A 23,330-nucleotide genomic window follows, 5' to 3' on the forward strand; every position below is an offset into this window, starting at 1 on the left:
TGGGAATGCGCAGCTGCTGGGACGGTCAAACTCAGACGCCCTTGACTTAAAACACCCTGTCCTCGATCATTCCATTCAAACAGCAGGATCCGTAAGCAGATTTGCTCGCTCTAACACATGTGCGTCTCTCACACCGCCCGCATATTGAGACGAAGGCAACGGATTAGCTATTGATTCCAATCCCGTTAAAAGCATTTCAGGTGACGACTCGAACAGAACAATGGATGCTTTTAAGTCAGCATGCATCTTCTCTGAATGCTTAGCAGAAATGCACAGCAGCTGATTTATCCTCTAAATTGGTTCAATGATACTGCAGCGCTGAATCAGTTTTAGCCAAATCAGTAAATGATAAATTCTACCCTACAATAAACATACCGCCATTAAAAACACCAACAGACTTCACCAACAAACTGAGTTTAAGCAAGCGTTGACTAGTTTAAGTCAATGTTCAACAAATCTCAGATACTTCAATCAAAAAATGAATCTTTAAATCTAAAATGAAGAATCTCACACACAAAAGAAATATTTGGATTATATTTCACTTCAAAATCTAAATATAACAGTAAGACATTTTTTAAAAACTTTTTTATAAATCTAAGTACCGAGTAATATTAATTAACATGTACTTACTATAAGTTTAGGAAAAGGGTTTGGTTCTCATGTAATTATGCATAATTTACTGTTAATACCACAGTAAGTACATGTAATATGTAACAAGCACACTAAAATAAAGTAATTATAATTTTGCATAAATTTTTTATCAACATGGGAAATATTAGTATTGTAATATATACAAATATATTTTATTTTACTTTTACTAATATTTGTCTTAAATTATATCTTAATTATGAGCTATAAGTGTGTAAATGAACACAGTGCTGCACTTCACTCTGAAAAACAAATTTTTCGTATATTTATTTAATTAAATTGCAGCCTTTTCAATTTGGTAATTGTACTAAGCCATACATTAAGCCATATCATGATTTTGATTAAAATCACACTAAAATAAAGTGCTATTAAAATTTTGCATACATTTTTTGGCAATTTTTATGATTATTAGGCATTGTTTTGACACTACACTGTAAACTTTAAAAAGTTGACAAAACTCAAAAAATGTAAGGTAATCATTTACATCAATTTGTTTTAAGTTAAGAAATCTAACGTTTAAGTAAACAGAACTTGCATTTTTATTTTGTACTCAAACATTTTAATTGCTCTTAACTTTTTTTTTAACTTAATTTAACTTAAAATGACCATGTAATCTCAATTTAAATATTTTAAGTAGTGGAAACTTGGCTAGCTTTAACTAGCTAATTCAATAAATGCTACCTTGCTAATTGGTGACACAATGCTTTGAGCATTAGCATAGCACTTGCTGAATGAGTACAGCAATATAAAACATTTAACATATATCTGTTCTCGAACTATGGTAATCCTCCAAAAAAAGCAACGTAACAGAAACTGTTCTCTAGCATAAAAAAAAATAACACTACGAAATCTCCCATTTCACATGAATCTTGCACAAAAAAACCTTATATAACATTTAATTTGAGCATTTACTCTCCCTTTTGAGTGTCATGGCAAAGCATGCCAGCCCAGTTTCAGTCAAATTTAAGTTTGTCTAAATTAAAAGAAGCAAGTTCATAAAACTCAAAACAATGAAACAATCCAGATTACTTCAAATGTGTCAGTTTTGAAAACTCAAAAGGTAAAGAAAGAAATAATACTCATAAAAGTTAATTTGATTTAACTAATTTTGTTAACTTTGAGTTGGCTCAACTCAAACCAATTAATTATATAGGGTTTATAGTGTAACAAATGCTGTATCACAGAAATTAGATTTTGTTTTACATTACAGTAATTAAAAAGACATTTAATGTGAGTAATGTGAAAGTTATGTAGTTATATAGTTATCATATAGTTATAAGTTATATTGCACAGCATGTCTTGATTGTCATAGAAAATAATGTCCACATGCAAAAAATCTTGTTTTTTTAAATGATTTTTTATGTTGTGTTGGTAGACATGGCAGCCATCTTGGACTTTATTTGTAGTAAGACATGATTAATTTATTTCACAACTGAAAGATGCATAAAATAGGATGGTCACATCCTATTGTTTTCATGTGATCATTTTATAAACTATAAAATATTTTTAGGTTCCTAGTATTGCTGGAGTGTGCATGATTTTAAAATATGTACTATTAATTTACTTACTGAATGCACTGTAATGGTCATAAGAATGTGAATCAAATAGAACTTTTTGCCTTTTGATTATGAGGTGAAATATGACCCTCTACGGTCATTTTATTCAACTGAAGTGCAACCAAAGCATGCTTACATTACATGCCATCATCAGAACAGGAAAGCTCATATAAGCTGCAACACTCTCTCTTTCTCTCTTTATATTTGCTGAGAACAGGTATCTTCTGAACATAAGAGCTACCCTCTTACTGCATCAGACAATCAATGAAATGAATGCTGCAAGAAGCTCTCTGATCATCTACCAAGGGTACTTGTATATGTAAAATAAGGCAAAACATATCTTCAAGTGGAGAAACGATGGCAACTTCAGCATAAATGTGAAACCTGCACTGATTTTGAATCACCAAAGTTCAGTGCAAATCTACATTTGCTGCCTGGCACTGAAACCCTTGAGAACCACTTCCTCTGATATCAAGTCTTTAAAATGGTTGTAAGATGCCAGAGTACTACTTATAATAATAATTAATTAATAATTGTCCATTTCTTAGAACGCATTTATTGGCTTTGTAGAGTTAAACAGTCGTCCTGCCACATTCACAGCATGAAATACATTTTGACTGTGAGGGAAATGGACTCACTTTCTGTAGCTGACCCAAGGCTTCGCAGTCACGAAGGGTCTGAGCAGCGTTTGAACTCGACTCTCCCAGCACCAGAACGTGGGGTAGTACGTCTCTGAGACCACAGGGCATTGGTCTCTCAGGAACTGATGAAACTTTTTCCCTCCAGCTATCAGTATGGGTTTCTGCAAAACAACGAGATTTTGATTTTTATCACAGAATAAAAACTAGTATACATTTAGGCCTGGTTTCACAGACAGGGCTTAGATTAAGCCAGGATTGTAGTTCAATTAGGACATTTAAGTAACTTAAAGGGTTAGTTCACCCAAAAATGAAAATTATGTCATTAATGACTTGATGACCACCAGATAACACATCAGCAGCATCTTACGTCAGCAGCGTCATTGACAACAGACCCGGAAGAGAAGACAATGCTGAATAAAGTCGTAGTTTTTGTTATTTTTGGACCAAAATGTATTTTCGATGCTTAAAAAAATTCTAACTAACCCACTGATGTCACATGGACTACTTTGATAATGTTTTTATTACCTTTCTGGACATGGATAGTATACACTCAAAAAAAAAAGGTTCTATATTGCACCAAAAATGGTTCTTGGCTCGTAATCATAGGGGAACCTTTTTTAGTGCTATATAGCACCAATTTTGGTGCTTCAGTGGTTCTTCAGCGGTTCTTCAGAGGTTCTTCTCCGGTTCTTTGACTAAGGTGCTATATAGCACCTCTGAAGAACCGCTGAAGAACCACTGAAGCACCAAAATTGGTGCTATATAGCACTAAAAAAGGTTCCACTATGATTACGAGCCTTTTTTTTTAGAGTGTACATACATACATACATTTTCAATGGAGCGACAGAAAACTCTCAGACTAAATCTAAAATATCTTAAACTGTGTTTTCCGAAGTTGAACGAAGATCTTACTGGTGTGGAACGACATGAGGGTGAGCAGGGGCGATTCTAGGATTTTAATTTTAGGGGGGCTCAGCCCCCAGTGAGGGTATGAAAAAAAAATGGTAACACAGTCCAATTCTCACTATTAACTAGTAGCTTATTAGTATGCATATTAGGATATTGGCTGTTTATTAGTACTTATAAAGCAAAATGCCTTATTCTGCATGACCATATTGTACATCCCTTAAAGGAACACTCGACTTTTTTTGAAAATAGGCTCATTTTACAAGTCCCCTAGAGTTAAATAGTTGAATTTTACCGTTTTTGAATCCATTCAGCCGATCTTTGTATCTGGCGGTAGCACTTTTAGCATAGCTTAGCATACATCATTGATTCTGATCAGTCCATTAACATCTCATTCAAAAAATGACCAAAGACACTTTCAATATTTTTCCTATTTAAAACTTGACTCTTCTACAGTTACATCGTTACAGGAACTACTTTCTCATTCCTGCGTAATAGTCGCGGATCTTCGCGGCCGTACCATGGCTGCAGCGGCGCAATGATTCGTTGGTATTCTGTGAAACATGGTGGTAGTATACACCTTCGCCTTACTATCACAGCCCTTTACAACACACAGAACCATGGCTAATCACACAGGTAAATCCACAACACAATTTGTCGGCTGCAAGCCTGAAACTTTCTCTGCAACTACACAAACTTAGTGCCGGTCACATTGAAAGTTACCTAGCTGGGGGCTACTTTCAGGCGCTGCGTAATATCATTGTGCTGCTGCAGCCATGGTACGGCCGCGAAGATCCGCAACTATTACGCAGGAATGAGTAAGTAGTTTCTAGCCATATAGGTGTAGAAAATAGCAGCTTTCCATTTTCAATTGGTCTTAGCACACGATGTAACTGTAGAAGAGTCAAGCTTTAAATAGGAAAAATTTTGAAAGTGTCTTTGGTCATTTTTTGAATGAGATGCTAATGGACTGATCAGAATCAATGATGGATGCTAAGGTATGCTAAAAGTGCTACCGCCAGACACAAAGTTCGGCTGAATGGATTCAAAAACGGTAAAACTCAACTATTTAACTCTAGGGGACTTGTAAAATTTGCCTATTTTCAAAAAAAGTGGAGTGTTCCTTTAATCACACAATGTAGGCAGGTTTATAATCACTGAGATCCCAAATGTGAGGTAGTTCGGGGGGTTCGGGGGCTTGCTCCCCCGAGAAAATGTTGATTTCCATGATCTACATATGTACAGATGTTCTGAACGCCAAAAAAATAGATAACAATAACTTGAAAACCATGTCAGTGGGCAGATATGACTGATAAAGTTTTTCCATTTTCATCAGTGAAGACAGTAAAACATGTTTAACTGATATTTATATGTTTTATGAATCATTTTCGTAGACATGTTAATTTACTGAAGGCTAACAGGAAAGCTAGGTAACTAAATGTATTAAATTAATTCCCAATATGCACACATTCATTACTAATCTTATGCCTAATACAGGCTGAAAAGAGACGAAGTTTTTATTTACTGAATGTTACACACGGAATTATTAATTTACAATATGCACACTTTTATTACTATTAATCTTATGCCTAATCTGAAGAAAACGGCTTTGTTAATATTTCTTGTTTGTTAAATGACATAGGTCTATTTCAAATCAAAATGGCGAAATTAGACAAAAGTTTATTGATTTGCCTGAATATTTTTGTCATTTGTTTAACATTTCTGACTTAAAGAAGCAGTTGTCAAATATGAAATGTTTAATTTAGCTACATATCTCGCACTTGACGTCGAGTCCGGCTGCTAAAATTCGTGCTCAGCCTCAGCAGCTTCTGTGAACATAAAGCCCGCCTAATCTGATTTGATTGGTTTTCTCAGATATTTTGACATTGACGAGCGGCGACAGACCAATGAGAGCTCATATCAACGCACACACCTCTGCTTCTGACGTGCGCTCTATTCGCCGCCACAGCGGATTGAAGAACACGCTGATTAAAAGACAGGGCGAAGCCTCCTTTATGTTATAAATGTTAATCACAAATTTTTTAGGGGGGCTGGGCAGAAGTTTGTGACGGCCATGAGTCATTAATGACATCATTTTCATTTTTGGGTGAACTAACCCTTTAATGTGCCTTTGAAAAAAAACATTACTGATGTGCATCTTGAGACAAAACAATGGGACTGACACATTTTAAGATATGTCAGTGAAAGTTGCTTTAATAATTGCTTTTTAAAAAAATCCTAATTTTAATCCTGATACATAATGCCTTTGGATAATTTAAACGACTTTTTAGTATGTGTATAATAACAATTATGACCATAATCATATTATATAATACATATTACATTACAATTCTATATAAATATAAAATATAATAATGATAATAATATTTTATATGGTATTATATATGTTTTTTATTGTTTTATTATAAAATAAATATAATACAATTGTGATATATACTAATAATACAAAAAAGAATAGTTTGCAAAATAATTTGACTATATATTTTTGTATGTGTGCAATTCAGATAGGCTACATTATTTATATATATTGACATTCATTAGAGAACTGAACTCGCTGAACAATTGACATTGTTGTCCTCCTAAACGTTTGATCGTCCATCATTATTTGATATTTAATAATATTTAATCAGTGTTTGGAAAATTACAACACTAGTGGATTGAATATAATGTGCATTGTCACTACCTCGAAACTTATTTCCTTACTGCAGAAACGGGGAAGGATGCTCTTACGGCAATATTCATCCCCGTGCATATATTTTAAAATGCCGACGAGAGAGCGAACATGATCCTTTTGTCAGATTAAAGCTTTAATACATATTTCAAGGCGCATTATGACATTAATATACGCTATGCACACGTGTAGGACTACATCAAGCGGATAGAGAGAATACTGACAGGACCAAAATGACGTAATACAGCCCCTTGCATTATGACATCATTTGCCGGCAGTTCGCGTGAACTGATTGGCCCTGTCAACCGCTGCAAATATGACCCAATCACGTGCACGAGCATCCGAGTCTGTAAGACTGTAAATGAATGTGGACTCATGTGGATGTATAGTCACCTTACCTTGGCCACAGAGATCAGGTAGTAGCAGGCATAAGCGGCGCTGAATCCGAGCACTAATGATAGTCCAACCCCAGAGCCGAATAGCTCGACTTTAACTTGGTTTTTGAGGTAAAGTGAAAGGTCACTCGAAAATACATTAAAATTAAGCTCCGGTGAGATCATTGCCCTATAAACCCCACGGTTCCGGCCACTGAGACGCTTGGGCTGCTGATGAATGAAAGGATGCGCGTCCAAATGCAAAGCAGAACGGAGACAGGACTTTAAATACGGGAGGCGGGTGGCGCTCTGTGAAGCAAGGCAGTGCTACCCAGAGAAATGCAGCCCCGGTAGATGGGAAACAGAAGGAAGTCGAAGGGGGCGGAGCTTACCACTCGGCACTTCTTGTTCATGGTATGATTGGGTTGCGTCAATGTAAAGTGGTCGAAAACGACATCTATATTATAAACCCATAATGGTAGAGGTGAAAACAAAGTTCCGAAAGAATAACATAAATATAGCTCAAATAAATACTTTTTAAATCTAAAAAAAATTTTTTTTGTATTTATTCTGTTTCGAATATGGTCTAATACATAGGTCTAATATTGCCTGGTCTCACAGTAAAACCATAAATATTGGTTAATTCTACATTCATTTGTTTGTAATGTATCTATATATTTTTTGCATGTAGGCCTACCTAAGGATAATTTGTAAAAGCAAGTACATTTTCAAACCACATTAAGAAATATCAGTATTTACCAACAAATTAAATAGCCTAGTCAATGCAATGCCAAAATAAATGTAAAGCAGTTTTAGGGTCATTAAAACAGCTGGATGCAATCTACACTGTACGGTTTTTAAAACGGCGTACCGTGATACGTGTTACTTTACGCAGCGTAGAAGCAAAATAACCAATCAGAATAGTTTGTGGTTGCATGATTGGACATTCTGTGCGCATTTTGCTGGGACTGCTTGCTTGAGCGAATTTCCATTTGCGTGTCAGAGAACAAGCTCTGATACACGAGGATTTGAACGGTGAAGTTCTGAAATGTACACATTTCATCAAGAACCTTTTGAATGCGGCTCAGCGGTGAATGTAAGAATCCTACTATGCTGCGGTCTTGCTCATGTATATTAATTAGGGTATGTGAGTGGACACTTAAGGAAGGTTACTAAGCAACGTCTGTCTAACCTAATTAATATTCACAAGTGTCGCCCCCCTGTGTGTTTTCCAGTTGTTGACCTTACACCCGCACAAGACTATTAATCTCCAGCACAAGCATTTGAGTTCGTTGGTTGTCCTGGTTGACCTTGCTCATTTGCCTGCAGGCATTTAGATTTCTGCTATGTCTATATAAACAGGCTTAACATCCGGTTAAGAGCATTGGAAAGCAGTAATATAAAATGCGATTGTTATTGATATTTTATTAACTATAGTGAAAAATAACAGAAGGTAAGTTAACTGGTTACAGAAGGTTGGTGGCTGGACAGAAAAGCTGCAGAATCGCGCCCTCTAGTGACGACAACGTTCAGTCAATCTGTGTTGTGTTGCCTTTCTTTTTCTGTAGAATTTAATTGGTTATTTTGCTTTTTTCTGTTTAACTGAAATGTCTTTTTCACTATTAGTATGCAGTATTCGTATATAAGCTTTTTTTGGAACAGTCTTTTCATAGAAATAAATAGGTACCGTAGAGACGAGAGGCGCCTAGCAGCTCGAGCTGTGATGACGCGTTTCATGTGCATTAATGTTGCTTTTAATACATTTATTTAAATAAAAAAGTATAAAATGTAAACTTCATGTAGCGAAGGAAATAAAAGAAATGGCAAAAGTTAAACCTTTTTATAGAAATAAATAACATACAAAGACAATACAACACATTATTTGGTCACATATTTAAATCAAATTTAAAATGAATATTTGGTTTTCTTCACTTTAACTTCAGATCAACCAAAATACTGTTTTTCCCCAACATTTTTTTTTCATATTAAAATAATGAAAATGTCATAACAGTGTACATGCTCTGGGCTTTAAAGAATTACTGTAATTATATATATATATATATATATATATATATATATATATATATATATATATATATATATATATATATATATATATATATATATATATATATATATATATATAATTATTATTATTATTTTTCCAAACAGATGCTATTCTGTATACTATTGTAAAATGTTAATGGTAAAATATCTTAATTGTACAAATAAATAACACATGCAACATACATGATGTTCCATGGTTAGAAAAAAAAAATCTTAAAAGTTATTTTAGAAACATTAGTCATTTTCTATAAACCATCATGAAATAGCGGCGAGAAGAACATACACGACAATGTTTACTTTAGTAACCTTGACCAAAACAGTTAATGGTCAATAGCGTCCCTACACTGCTGTGGACGTTGTTAACATTAGCCAAATAGGAAAATTAGAGCTTTTGTTACGAGTTGGCTACATTTTACATGGTAAATGTTTTATTGACGAACAGTTTGTCAACATATTTGATCAAAATTTCGCTATTATCTGTGGACAAACAGAAAAACTATATTTATTTTTGCTACTGCTGGTTGGAACGTTGTCTTGTTCTGTGTCTCAAACCCGAGTGAGCTGCCTACATAGACAGCGTTTTAAGGCATTAATAGGCGCGTTCCGAGTCTTGATATAATAGCACTAAATTCTTCAAAAAAATCTCGGAAGGCGCGAAACCTCACTAAATTAGCACGCAGATCGCCTCCTAATACCCGTCAATGATGTCTAGCTAGGAAGGTCACTAGGTTTTGAAACACGGCCATTGTGTTGAGCTCAGTCAGGAATCTGCGCTCTTCTCTTCTTCCTTGAGTCTGATTTTAAAGGGAGGAGCTGTAACTCTCGGGAAGATCTAGAGACTTTCTTTGGCTGAGGATAACAGCAGGTAGTGAGCTTTTAGACTTATTCAAAGTTTGTCAGCTGGATTTTAAGATATGTACTTATGCAGTGAAAGAGTTTATGAGCGATCAGAGAGTGATGTATGTAGCATCGGGCTAACTGATCTCCGTCCACCCCTCCCTTCATCATGTGTGTCTGATTTAAAAGGTTGTGGTCTTCATGTTGTTGATCAGTGATTTATTATGGGTGTGATGGAACGGTTCAATATGAACTTTATTGGCTAAATGGGTGTATTTTGTGCAGGCTTTCCTCGCCCTGGCTAACTGGCTAACAGGATTAAAGCCGCTAGTGATTTGAGCCTCATAAAGCTGACAAAACAAAATGATGCGCACAATCTCACACGGTCCTTTAAAAATATACAGTGGTTTATAAAAATATTAAAAGCTACAGACAAGTGTACTTAGATGTGCATTACCTCAAGTTGGACTTCAAAAGTCATTGCATCACTACTAATACCTAGCACTTGGTACAAAACAAGTACAAAATGTGATTGTATACGTATGTGACACACACACACACACACGTTGTATTTTCATGTTCTATGGGGACTTTCCATAGACATAATTATTTTTATATAATCTTCTACCCCCTACCCATCAGAGAAAACTTTCTGCATTTTCACATTTTCAAAAAACAGTGATGTTCTGTGCTCATAGTTTAATGTTAACCACTGTGGTCTGTCTTTAGGACTGAAGGACGGTTAATTATGGATCCGGCATCTCCAGAACAACTGTCAGTTGTTAATGAACAGGTGCTGAAGTCATCGGGCAGATCAGTGACCGCAGCTGTATGTCTGCGCCGCTTCCTCTGTTACGGCTCTGAGAGTGCCACTTACAGCACTAAAGAGTGCCCTCTGGGTATAGAGAACGCCCTGTCCCTGATGCAGTTCATCGAGGGGGGACGAGGCTGTGAGGTGTTGGAGGAGATCAGACGCTTAAATCTGGAGGGCCACGCTGTCCGTCCCAACCCCAGCCTCTTTGCCCTGGCTGTCTGCTCACAGCATGCAGACTGCAAGACCAGGCAGGCCGCCTTACGGGCACTGAAGGAACTGTGTCGAGCGCCCATGCAGCTCTTCACATTTGTGCAGTATAAGAAAGAGCTGAAAGAGGGCTCTGGGATGTGGGGCCGGGCTCTGCGGAGGGCCGTGACTGATTGGTACAACAGCCAGGACGGTATGAGCCTGGCGCAGGCCGTGACCAAGTGCAAGCACAGGGCAGGCTGGTCCCACCAGGACCTCCTCAGGCTGTCCCACATGAAGCCAACTAATGACAGTGAGTGCTTGCAAAATTTGCTGTGAACAGTGATAGGCTAATGTTTTATCTTATGGAAATAAACCATTTATTGACGCCTAAAGACGATTTTTGCAATGTCCGTTAAATTATTTCTAACTACTGTTATATAGATAAAATAAATGTGTAAATAATAGAATAATCAAAATAATAATAATTAATAAAAATGCAATGAGATATTTTTTTTAATATCATATAATGTAATTAGATTAAATCATTTTAATTTATTCTGAGTCCTATTATTAATATTAGGTTGTAGTATTAACTGATCACAGTTTTTTTTTTTGCATTTATCTGCTTTTTTTACACATAAAAAAAGGATGTATAGTCAGAACTAAATGTCTGACTTCTTGGGTCAAAAGTCACATGATGAAAGTTAAGTATGTGTTCTTGTTCTCTACAGCTGTTGCTATTGTTTGCAAATACATCACAAAAGGATGGAAAGGGGTTCAGGAAGCGTATGGTGATAAAGAGATCTCTGAGGATCTGCAGAAGGTTTTTGCATATCTGGAAGCTGTGGAGAAAGCCAAACACTCGACCGATGAACAGGAGCTCGTTCATCTTATTGAGGAGCAGAGGCTGGAAAAAGAGCAGGTTCTGACCAACCACCTGAAGTCCAAAGAGGTCTGAACCACATTTCATTTTGATAGAAAATTATATATATATAACATATAACATATGTATGTTAGTTGCTATTAAATATTGTAGTGGTATTGAAATGTGTATCAAGTATTGTGAAATTTTATTGGTACTATCAACTGCTGAAATGTTGGTGTTGTGACCAGTGTCGGGGAAAGTTATTTTTTAAAAGTAATGCGTTACAGTATTGTGTTATTCCTTACAAAAGTAACTAATTCCTTAGTTACTTTTTAAAGAAGTAGTTACTTTTTGCGTTACTTTTTCTCACCTGTGCTAGGCTTGCTTGTTTGTTAAAAAAAGTTATATTTTCCGCATACGTAAAGGCCCTTTCACACCAAAAGTGAAATGAAGAAGCCGCAGGCTGAAGGAAATCATTCCTGTACAGCAGATGGCGCAGTGCAAACAAACTTTTTAGCTGTGCTTCCATTCTGGATCACTGAAGAATAGGATGCACAAGTTTAACACACTTCAGCAATAAAACAAAAAAAATAAACACAAATGTGATGTTTAAATGTGAAGTAATTTTCTCTTATTAGTATAATTTAATTGGATCATCGAAGTTCAGCAGCAAAGACATTGGTTAATAAAGTGAGATTAAATGCATAAAGTATATCTATGTTATTTAACATATTTAGTTATTGCAGATTTTTGTAATATTATTGAGTTTGTTTCACTATTTTTATTCATTTTGAGCAATACTGACCGTAATCCTGATTTCTCTCAACATGGGGACAGGAGAGGTGTAAGTCAGTAAATGGCAAAGCAAAGTAACTTGTGTTACTTATTTGAAATGGTAACTCAGTTGTTTTGTTGTAATTTTAAAAGTAATGCATTATTTTACTAGTTACTTGAACAAGTAATCTGATTACGTTACCCCCAACACTGGTTGTGACAGCCCTAGTTTGAGCATAGAAATGCAAAGTATAAAGCAACAAAGATAAACTACAGAAATAAACCCTTTTTTGTTGTTGTGCTTTTCTGATTTTTCTGTATATGCAGTTTTCTTACCAGTGAATGTACATGATGAGCGCACAAGAGGCTGAAAGGTCATCTTCATTTTTTATGAAAATGTAGTTATTGGTCCTTTTCAGGTATGGAAAGCATTGCTAAAAGAGATGCCAGTGGTTGTTTTATTGAAGCATTTGGGTAAGTTGACAGCAGACAAGGTTCTGGCACCAGGAAGTCCGGATGTTGCAGCTGTTTGTGAAAGGATTCAGGATGAGACTGCCCTGAAAAAGGTCAGGTTACAACAACAACAACAACATAATTTTAAGACACATCCAGCAATGCTATTTTGAAATCATATAATTTATTCTATTTATAGCTTTGGGACCCTTAAAAATCATAAATGTCAATTTATTAAACAGCAAAATTCTAGAACTATGTGGCACCTGCACATATCAGAACTAACTTTTCGGAGCCGTTTTCCAATGACTTTTAATTAACTGGTGTTTTGGTGATTTTTAGTGGATGTATGAAGTCAGTTCTCCTCAAGTTCACACAGGTGTCCTAACAGAGTAACCACAGGTGTAGTTCATCACATTAACTATGAACATTATAAGTAATAATATATTTATTGTTTTATAATCACAAACCCAACAAACTTATTTTTGTGATATGGTTTGCTGGGAAAGTGTTATCTTTATTTAAAATAAATGATGCTGTGTTTGTTATTTTGTAATAATAATATTAAATATGTTTAATGTCTAATTTAGTGACATACTAGAGCTGCACGATTCTGGATTAATTAAGAAAAACAAGATCACGATTCTCCCATGATTCTAAATGGACTACTAAACAAAATAACATGTACATTTACTAGAGGTTCTGACAAAATGTTAATTGGTGCAGTCTATTTTAATTTAAATTAATGTTTTATATATATTTGGTTTGAATTAATAATTCAATGACATAAATAGTTCAATTATTTAATTACTGGACGAATCAGTGTTTTTGAATGGATTCTTGAATGAATGATTCAATGACTGCGTTTAACTCCTCGCTCTGTCAAAAACGAGGAGTATATATATATACTGTATATAATCTAGCAAAGTAAGAACTAATACTACAACTAAGAAACAAATGTGTACAAAGTTGCACAAGTCAGGATTAGTCTAAAAATGTGTGGTAAACTCACACCACATGCAGTGTTGAAGCGCAGCATTCTGAACAGAACCGCTCCGAGACGCCAGTCACGAGCTGCTCGTGTGAACAGTGCGCATTGCTTAACTAGCCTATTTCTTTTCGTTTCGAATTGTTTCGTTTAAAAGTGGACATTTCAAGCTTTCTATACACATAATTCTCATGTCTGTGAGGCAAGTAGCCTGCTGAGTTTCGGTTTATTTATGAGACACGCTCCAGTTCATGTGCAATGAAAGTGATCGCTACCGCACCTTCAAGTCACGGTTATAGTCTGCTATAGCCTATTTGATACTTATTTATTAAATCCAGGCATTTGGCTGTTGAAACCTTGATTAAAATTAAGATACAATTTATACAATACGAAATTCACTTTAAAGAAAGGCTTTCTACAAAACAAAACTTAATATTAAACAAAATATAATAACCACCAAAAATCATTTCTGACCCACTCGCATCTTTGCACTTTTCATAATCAGATAAAATTTAAAAATAACATCATAATATTTAAACATAAATATGAAACAAAATACATTGTTTAATGACTACAACAAGTATAGTAGGCTACAGTACAGATAAATGTTAGCCTGACGTTGTCATACTCAATTCTAGTCATGAGTCTGACACTGCTCCGTTGGGCTGTGATTATGGGGCGTGTTTCAACCGAACCAGGAAAGACCTCAATTGGATAGACCTACAACCAATCAGAGCAACGGAGCGATGCATAACGTTAGTTGTCAAATGTCAACAAAACTCAACTGCACACACAGTGTTGCCAGCTGCAGGCAATTTTTCCATGTCCGCGGGTTGAAGCGACTCCAATTATGTGATATTTAGACCCAGGAACCTAGGCAACCCTTCCAAAAAAACATATTTTACCCCAAACGCCATTTTTTCCGGAGACCCCCCCCCCCCCAGTTTTGAGTAGCAATTGGGCGGGTTTTGTTGTGAAAACTTGGCACCCCTGTCTGCACGCACACTGGAAGATGATGAGTGTAAACGATGTTTGCGGGTGTTGTAAAAAATAATTTAAGGATACACAGAGTGCTTACCAACACGATCATCATTTCTGAGAGAAATAGTGAAGGCGAATGCATATATGAACAAGTTCTGCGTTTAGGATTAGAACAAATTCAACCCAAGCGCTCTTTGGTGATGTGGATGCTGACGTTACAGTTTATCATCTGTCCATCATCGTCTAAAGCCCGCCCTGACAATTTGATTGGTCCGAATAGCTTCTGTTCGGGCATAGTTGCTCCATAATGGATGAGCAGACCGAACTTCCCGAACTCAAATGTTGTGGGCGGGGCTAAGTTCGGCTGGCATCCAGGCTAGATAAAAGTCATATCTGAGCGGGATTTGAGTGAACGTCATTTTACCGGTGAGGGGTTTGTGAGCGTCACACCGGTCCTCTTCGCTCATTACAGGTTCGTTCTCGATGAACGCCCACTTATTAAAAAATGGTCGGGTTTAAATCGGGCTTGGGCTCATAATTATAGTTCATGTGTTGGGCCGGGCCGGGCCGGGCTCGGACACAACGTGCATCTATTTTAACCTCCGCCAAAAACACGAGTCACTTGTCGACACCTACTGGTCTAATGATGTAATTAGTACAATCTTTATTTGACGTTTCAAGTTACTTTCAAAAAGTTATTTGCTGTATTTTGATCGCTACCGCTAGACATCAGAGTTTATATCCAAACTATCTTGCTGTCTTATACTGTGTGGTTGAAAAGATTGTTTGTGGAGTTGTTTTATACCTATGCACGCCAACTGCTCTCTCTGGCTCAGCGGCAGTTTGAATGTTCGGGTGTGATTTTATCAAATTGTCATTTAGGAATGAGATCGCGTGGGCGTTTGAATCGAGATTGTGATCTTTTAACGATTAATCGTGCAGCTCTAATTCATACATTTGAAATGAAATATAATATATCTAAATACTTAAATATAATATAAATGTTTACATTACATTTTTCAACGTGTGTGTTATTTCAGGCAAAAACACAGCCGTTCAACATTCTTGTGGCATCTGAAAACTATAAGAGAGGTCATGGGAAGCGTAGCAAACTGAAATGGGAGCCGGACGGAGACATTGTTCAAGCTCTGGACTGCGCCTTCTGCAAAACTATTTCAGTGAGTGACACCTTGAAATAAGCTGTGTATCGTATTTGTTTTTGAGGTACTATAGAAATCAAATTCTGATGTCAACCTGTGACTCTTTATGTCTCCAGAACGTGGAGCCCACAGGCATGCGGTTTTTGGTGGCAGTTGATGTAAGTTCTTCTCTGAGCAGCGTGACGCACGGTAGCTCCATCAGCACTGTGGCAGTAGCAGCGGCAATGTGCATGGTAAGACTACACCACTGCAAACTTACTCAGATCCTCTTCTAGAAATACAGTGAAGTCTGTAAAGAGCCTGAAGTCATATTTTAAGCTAATATTTAGTCCTTGGAGGAAGTGTGTGTGGCTGCATATTCCTTGCATATCCTTTTTTGCTAGTTAAGTTCTAAAAGTGGACAAAATGGACATTTAGCAGATTTACCTTTAGCCCTGTAAAGAAGGATGACATATGAAATAATAGTCAGAAAAATCCATTTTGCACACATCAGGCTTTTTTATGGCTCATATTGTATGATATAGAAGAATATGAGAATATTTTTTAAATCCTAAACAGAACAAAAATATGCAATATGATGCAAAAAAGGCATATAAATATCAGTTGTGACTCTATATCTGTCAATAATATGGTGTAGTAAGTTATTTATATGCTTAGTGTTATGATCAAAGTTCTGTAGTGTTATTGTGGAGGACTAAACATATAATGTAATACAGCACAATTATGATTGACAGATAAGTGTTTCTGACGTATCATTTAATACTCCAATTTTAATATGAATTATTTTAAAATGTATGGATAATCAAGTTAACCTTTAAGTTAAGTTAAGTTGCTTCAGTCCAGTAAATGTTCATCTTGAAATATTGCCAACAATATAAAAGTTATTCTTATGTTTACTTTTTTAAAAAAATCAGTAAAGATTTCACAGCAAAAGACACGTGAACCACAACCTCTAGGTGGACATTTTTACAATTATACTAAAAGGCCTTTTACTTGATAAACAAAGTATAAAAAATTTGCTTAATATAAAAATATAAAAATGTGAACTACCGAAGATATTTAATGGTTCTCTTTTTAATTGCAGGTAATTGCACAAACGGAGCTAAACGCACAGATTGTGGTTTTCTCTGAAGGAAGTGTTCTTCCCTGTACTGTCTCTTCTGATATGACGCTTATGCAAGTAGCAGCACAGCTCATCCAGGTAAGAAGATTTTGAGAAAACATTTCATGCTATATAATGAATTATTACATTTACTACATCTGTAATCCTAATCTACATGTGACTTCTCTCTAGACTCCTGGTGGCAGTACAGACTGTGCCTTACCCATCACTTGGGCCTCAGAGAATGAGAAAACTGTGGATGTCTTCATCATTTTCACCAATAATCAAACCCTTGGGAGGGAAATTCCAGCGGAAACACTGAAGAAGTATAGACAAGTGAGTGCAATTTGAAAGGGAATGTAGCAATGTGTCTTTAGCGTATTACACTGTTTAGGGGTGTCCTCTAAGGATTTACATAGTCGAATCAGTATTGTCAAGTCTTGCCTATAGTCGACTGATAGTCAAATCGTGTGTGTGTGTGAGGGACATTCATAAAATGATTCCTCATAACATTTTAAAGCCACAATGTACAGAACATCACACAAAGATATAGAAGAAAATGTAAAAAAACATTTTGGATCAATAAACCTAAAACATAACAAATAAATAACTGTAGAAAGGCCACACTGCAGACAGGATTTGCATTTAACATGTCGGCAAAGCTAATTAAATTGGCTAAATTGCCTGTGCGAGCGGCTCCGAGTACAGTGCAACATCGATGCACCGAAAAACAATCAAAAATGTATTTGTAGAATTACATTTGAACAGAAGTTATCTTTCTAATAATAATAATAATAAAAAAAACTAAATAAGTCAAAATGCCTAAAAAACATATATTCAAAACACAAGCCATAAATAGTTAAATTAGATAACCCCGAGTGATCAAAAAAATAACATAAAAATAAAGAAATTATTAAAATAACGAAAGTATAGCCAGTCTTTTAGCTAAACATGTCCACAGCGCCCAAAAATCGAATTAGAACTGGCTGAAATGTTTTTTGAAATCACTTGTACTCAGAGATGTAGAAAGTACTAGAGACACAGACTTGAGTAAAAGTACAAGTTCCTTATCAAAAAAGTGACTTCAAAAAAGTAGAAGTTGAAGTGCTCTTTAGTTCCACACTTAAGTAGAAGTACTAAAGTATTCACATTTTTTTTGTACTTAAGTATTGCAAGTAGTTTATTTTAAAATGTACTACTCAAGTACTGAAAGTAAAAGTACAAGTATTGTGTTATGTAGTTTTTAAAGAAAGTAGTCAAAAGTTTGAACATCATGATGTTTTTATTATTTCAAATGATTAAGCTAAAGGACAATCACAATGTTGGTAGGTAATTTTTCTACACATTGCCATATAAATAACCTGAAAATACTGTAGTTCATTAATATTAAATCGTACTAAACACTCTTACTATAAAAAAATGGGGTAAGCACACTTATATTCTCATTTCAAGAGGTGTTCTGAGTAAATTATTTGTTTGTAACACTTTACAATATGGTTTGATTTGTTAACATTACATTAGTTAATGTATTAGACTAATAACAAACATGAACTATCCATGATCAATACATTTGTTACTGTATTTATTCATCTTTGTTAATCTTAGTTAATAAAAATACAGCTGTTCATTGTTTGTATATGTTACTTCACAGTGCACATTAACTATGTAAACAAATAGAGAGCAATTTGACCGCAAGACGCTCGTGTTGTTTTAAAGACAGTGAATGCGCGGGCACGCGGGGCTCTCTCTCGCGCGCTCTCTCTCTCACGCTCTCTCTCTCTCGCGCGCGCGGGGTAATGTGGGTTTGGAATGGAATGATTCGTAACATTTTTATAATTGTAACGAGTAACGATGCAGCACATAAAAAATATCGGAGTAAAAGTATTAAACTCATCGAAAATATGTACTGAAGTAAAAGTGGAAGTAGGAGAAAAATCTCTTCAATTTGACAACATATTTTGACGTCTGAGTGAAAGGCAAGGGGTTGATCAAATAGAAAGCGTGTTTGCTCTTAAAAACACGAAAAGCGTGTAATAGTATCAAACTGCAGAGCGCAACGCTGTTGAATGGAAAAGAAGGCTGGGTCTCGAGTGCGACGCGCTGAAAAAGCTGTGAGATGCGGCACAACGGTCAAAGATGATCACTTAGGGCATATTTAAATAGAAAAACTATTAAAAACCTTACTTTAAACAGTGTGGAGTAATCACGTCATCTTCATAAGGGGCTACTGCTCACCCCATATAGCCAAAATGGCATGATCCTCGTTTCATAACACCTCTGCGAAGATTCGACTGTGAGATTGGTAGTCGAATCGGACTCCTCATATTGAAGCATCGGACTATTCAGGGTCACCCCTAACACTGTTATATTAAATGCTCTCTGTAATATGTTTTAATAAGGCTGTCAATTTAACACCCATTTAGTGCAATTATATATAAGGCTGTCAATTTAACACCCATTTAGTGCAATTATATATATATATATATATTACACATATATGGAAATATACTGACTTTTAGAGCTACATTTTACACTGTCTAAATAAAAATGTTCTTCAAATTTTTGAAAGATGTCTCTTCTGCTCATCAAGGCCGCATTTATTTAATCAAAAATACAGTAAAACAGTAATACTGTGTAATATTATTACAATTTAAAATAACTGTTTTCTATTTTACTACAGTATATTTTAAAATGCAATTTATTCCTGTGATGTCAAAGTTGCATTTTCAGCATCATTACTTCAGTTTGATCCTTCAGAAATCTTTCTAATACGCTGATTTGATGCATTTATTATTATTAATGTTGAAAACAGTTGAGCTATTTAATATTTTTATGGAAACCATAATACCTTTTCCCCAGGATTATTTGATGAATAGAAAGTTCAAAAGAACAGCATTTATCTGAAATGGAAATCTTTTGTAACATTATAAATGTCTTTACTGTCACTTTTAATACATTTAATGCATCCTTGCTGAATAAAAGTGTTCATTTATTTTTAAACAAATCTTCAGGAAAATATTTCTGACCCCCAAACCATACACAAGCAGTCTACAATTAGATTAATTGGCTTAATGATACATTTTTTTATCAATTGACAGTCGTTATTTTTGTATGGTTTTCTTAAAGGTGCACTATGTAACTTTTCCATCCACTAGAGGTTGCCTGTTCAAAACAAAGGCGTAGTTTGATGACGGCAAGTTTGAGCGCAGAATCTTGGGACATGTGGTCTTCACCTCTTAGCCGGTGGAAAAGAATCAAAATAGGACTCAGGCAGAAATCGTGTTCATGGATGTGATTATTAACGTTACTGTAGTATGAAGCAGAGCAGGATCAAGTGTTGTGGGAGCTGAGCAAGGCCGCAAGAGCGATTGTTAATAAGATGAAGGCAACACATGCCTCGCGAGCAGCGGGACTTTTATTATGACACAGTCGCCAGCGGGACTTTTATTATGACACAGTCGCCGGCTTCCGCTTTTCCAGTCATGAGTACGAGGTAACGCAGCTCTGATTATCGTATTAGATACATCTGAGTGTTTTGAAAGTGAAGTTATGACGTTACTCTGTGCATTCGCTCGGCGTCTGCTATGACACTTGTTGCACACTGCAGTGAGAGTAAAGCGTTTTGCAAAATAAAACCGGAAACCGAGGGGAACACAGATCTGACGCAACGGACAGACGACTCCCTCAAACGTCCCAGTTCCTTGGTTAAAATAGCAATTTCTCACGATTTACAAATAGTTGGAAACATTTGGGATATTGTAAGTACTCAACTGAACAAAATATATAACACTGGCCTAGTGGTTTTGGGATATTTTACTTAAAAAATGTTACATAGTGCAGCTTTAATTTTGGTAATAGTGATAGAATGTTTATCATTTTAAAGAGAAAATGTCATGTTTGTGTTTTCTTTTTTCTTTTCTTTTTTTTTTTAGAAAAGTGGTTTATTTTCCAAACTGATTGTGTGTGGAATGATTGCCAGCTCCCTGTCCATCGCTGACCCTGAAGACCGTGGCATGCTGGACATCTGCGGCTTTGACTCGCAAGCAGTCGATGTCATCCGTAACTTCGCACTTGATGTCATTTAAAAGCTTTTTGTTTTGTAGCATGCAGCCAATTTCTGAAGGACAACGGGACATTGATGCACCCCGCGTCAACATGCAAAAAAAGACAGTTCTTGCATTTTAATTAGATAATCATGTTGTTTGCTTTTATGGTTTGGAATCAAGTCCAAGTGTAATTCAATATCCAGCTGGCTGGGTTGGTTGCAGTGAAAACCAAGAGGAGCAAATTGATGAAGTAACTGATCTTTATTCAGTATATCCTTATGATTTTAACCTGGTCAAATGAAATGTTTGCTTCTTCCCAAGAAGAACCTAGTTGAAGTACATGTCTTTTACACGATTTTTTGAAAAGTTCATGCATGTCAATGACCTTCATTGGAAGTAATTGTCTGCATTTTTAGAGGCCTTGCTCATTGTGTAAAGTCTTCATTCATGCTTTGTTCAGTATAATGAGATGTTATAAAATATTACACTTTAAGCTGAAAGTGCACACATAGCTGTTCCACAAAAATTTGAGACAAATATGAAGCAAAATACATTTGCAAGGTCATTGAAATGTAAATCGAGCAATTTAATTTCTGTTTGATGTAGCCTACGTTTACACGACAACAATGTACTAAAAATGGAAACGTTTTTCCTTCGTGGTTTCCGCATACAGACGACAACGATTCTGATTCACATGGATCCGCAAATTTAAAGAAATTTTTAAAATGCTGTATTCTGCTACCAGGCCAGTAGTTGGCGATGTCACCTTTGTAAAGAAACACTACGCACCAATAAAATCCACACATGCATGAGCAGCATGATGTCACAGTTGTTGTTTTATTTACACAGAGACTACAACGTTGTCGTTTTCAAAACTTGCCCTTTGAAACCCGTTTTTAAACCTTTGCATTTTCAGGCCTCCAAAACGTTGTTGTGTAAATGAACGACAAAAACGCATAGAAAACATTTGCCATTTTTAGTTGAAAATTGTGTCGTGCAAACAGACCCTAAGTTACTAGACTTGTCAGTAATGTTTATTGTTAAAATACCTCAAGTGATTTGTGGTCCAGTAACTTGATATTTGATATATGAACGCAAATAACTTATTATGATTCAAGAGAGGCTTGACACTTCAGTCTATTTAAGACTTAGTTGAATGTTTTACAGTTTACTCTTTGGCGCACTTTTGATGTACTAAATAACGTATATATATATCCAAAATTGAGAAAGAAAGAGTTATGTGCATTGAGTGGTAGAGTTTGTTAATGGATCTTGATTCTAGATTAATTTACGTGTAGAAAGTTGCATTTTCTGTTGCTCTTTGTGCCTCTTAAGGTCAAATCAAGGTTATAAGTTTGCTAACGCTGCTAGGATAATAATTATGTTATGAAAATGTAGGCACAAACTAACAAACACTAAAATGTCTGTAGACAATTACTGCCTGTTACTTTCTGAGATACAAAACTGAATGTACCTTTGTTCTACTTGTGTAATATTAGAGTTAATTTAGATCTAAACCTCTTGAAGTATGGGATAAATAAATATGACAAATAATAAAAGACTATGCTCTCATGGATGTTACAAATTGAGGATACACATTTAAATTAATTTGCTCTTGTTTTATTGAATTTGTCACTGCAGAAACATGATGGCAAGTTACCAAAGTTTGTTTATTTATAATTTTTTGTTTATATTGTTCAATACATTTCTTTCATAAGGTGACATCATAATGTTTATTAGCACAACACTATAAAATAATAGAAAACTGAAAGTATGTTAGTCTTTAAAGCCAAAATTGCTGTTTAAATTGGTAATTCATGTTTCCTCTCGCCAATTCTGTCTTATAAAAGATGTTCTGTTAATAACACATTAATTATAAATTAATAAAGAGCCTTTTGAGAGTAATTTGTTTGTGATGCTCCTTAATTCTATTCTGAAATGTTACTATTCAGACTATCATAGCAAGTTTGTGTAATGTAAAATATGAATGTAACATTGATCAATCATGGAATTGGAAACGAGATATTGTGTTAGTTGTGTATTTTTTATTTATTTAAAGAAAACATAATTGAATATAATAAGAAGATAATTAGGAACTGAACTACTAAACAAATACTTATTTTGCCCACATTTCAGAGATGCAATGAATAAGAATTATTAAAAAATGAAAAAGCAGCTTGTAAAAGGCTTTGCAAAAATATATATATATATATAAGTTATTAAGGTATTTCTGACGT

General features: G+C 35.4%; 2 protein-coding genes across 3 annotated transcripts in view; one reads left to right on the plus strand and one right to left on the minus strand.

Moving 5' to 3' along the window:
• Positions 1 to 7,160, minus strand: part of abhd3 (abhydrolase domain containing 3, phospholipase) — a 29,013-nt gene extending 21,853 nt beyond the window's left edge. The window contains exons 1-2 of the mRNA XM_079819907.1: positions 6,842 to 7,160; positions 2,843 to 3,006 (exon numbers count right to left, since the gene is read on the minus strand). Coding sequence (XP_079676033.1) covers positions 2,843 to 3,006; positions 6,842 to 7,003 — 326 coding nt within the window. The 5' untranslated portion in view covers positions 7,004 to 7,160. The remainder of the gene's footprint in view (positions 1 to 2,842; positions 3,007 to 6,841) is intronic.
• Positions 7,161 to 9,412: 2,252 nt separating this feature from the next.
• Positions 9,413 to 22,996, plus strand: ro60 (Ro60, Y RNA binding protein). 2 transcript variants are annotated; one of them, XM_079818569.1, is made up of 9 exons: positions 9,413 to 9,749; positions 10,451 to 11,034; positions 11,456 to 11,676; positions 12,783 to 12,929; positions 15,826 to 15,963; positions 16,062 to 16,178; positions 17,030 to 17,146; positions 17,240 to 17,383; positions 20,980 to 22,996. In XM_079818569.1, the coding sequence occupies exons 2-9, from the start codon at positions 10,470 to 10,472 to the stop codon at positions 21,130 to 21,132; spliced, it is 1,602 nt and encodes a 533-aa protein (XP_079674695.1). In that variant the 5' UTR covers positions 9,413 to 9,749; positions 10,451 to 10,469; the 3' UTR covers positions 21,133 to 22,996. The 2 variants fall into 2 exon arrangements, with proteins under 2 accessions (XP_079674695.1, XP_079674696.1); XM_079818570.1 differs by having other exon boundaries at positions 9,713 to 9,910.
• The last annotated feature ends 334 nt before the right edge of the window (positions 22,997 to 23,330 follow it).

This window comes from Gobio gobio, assembly GCF_949357685.1.
Source record: "Gobio gobio genome assembly, chromosome: 6".
In the NCBI taxonomy this organism is placed as follows: domain Eukaryota; kingdom Metazoa; phylum Chordata; class Actinopteri; order Cypriniformes; family Gobionidae; genus Gobio; species Gobio gobio.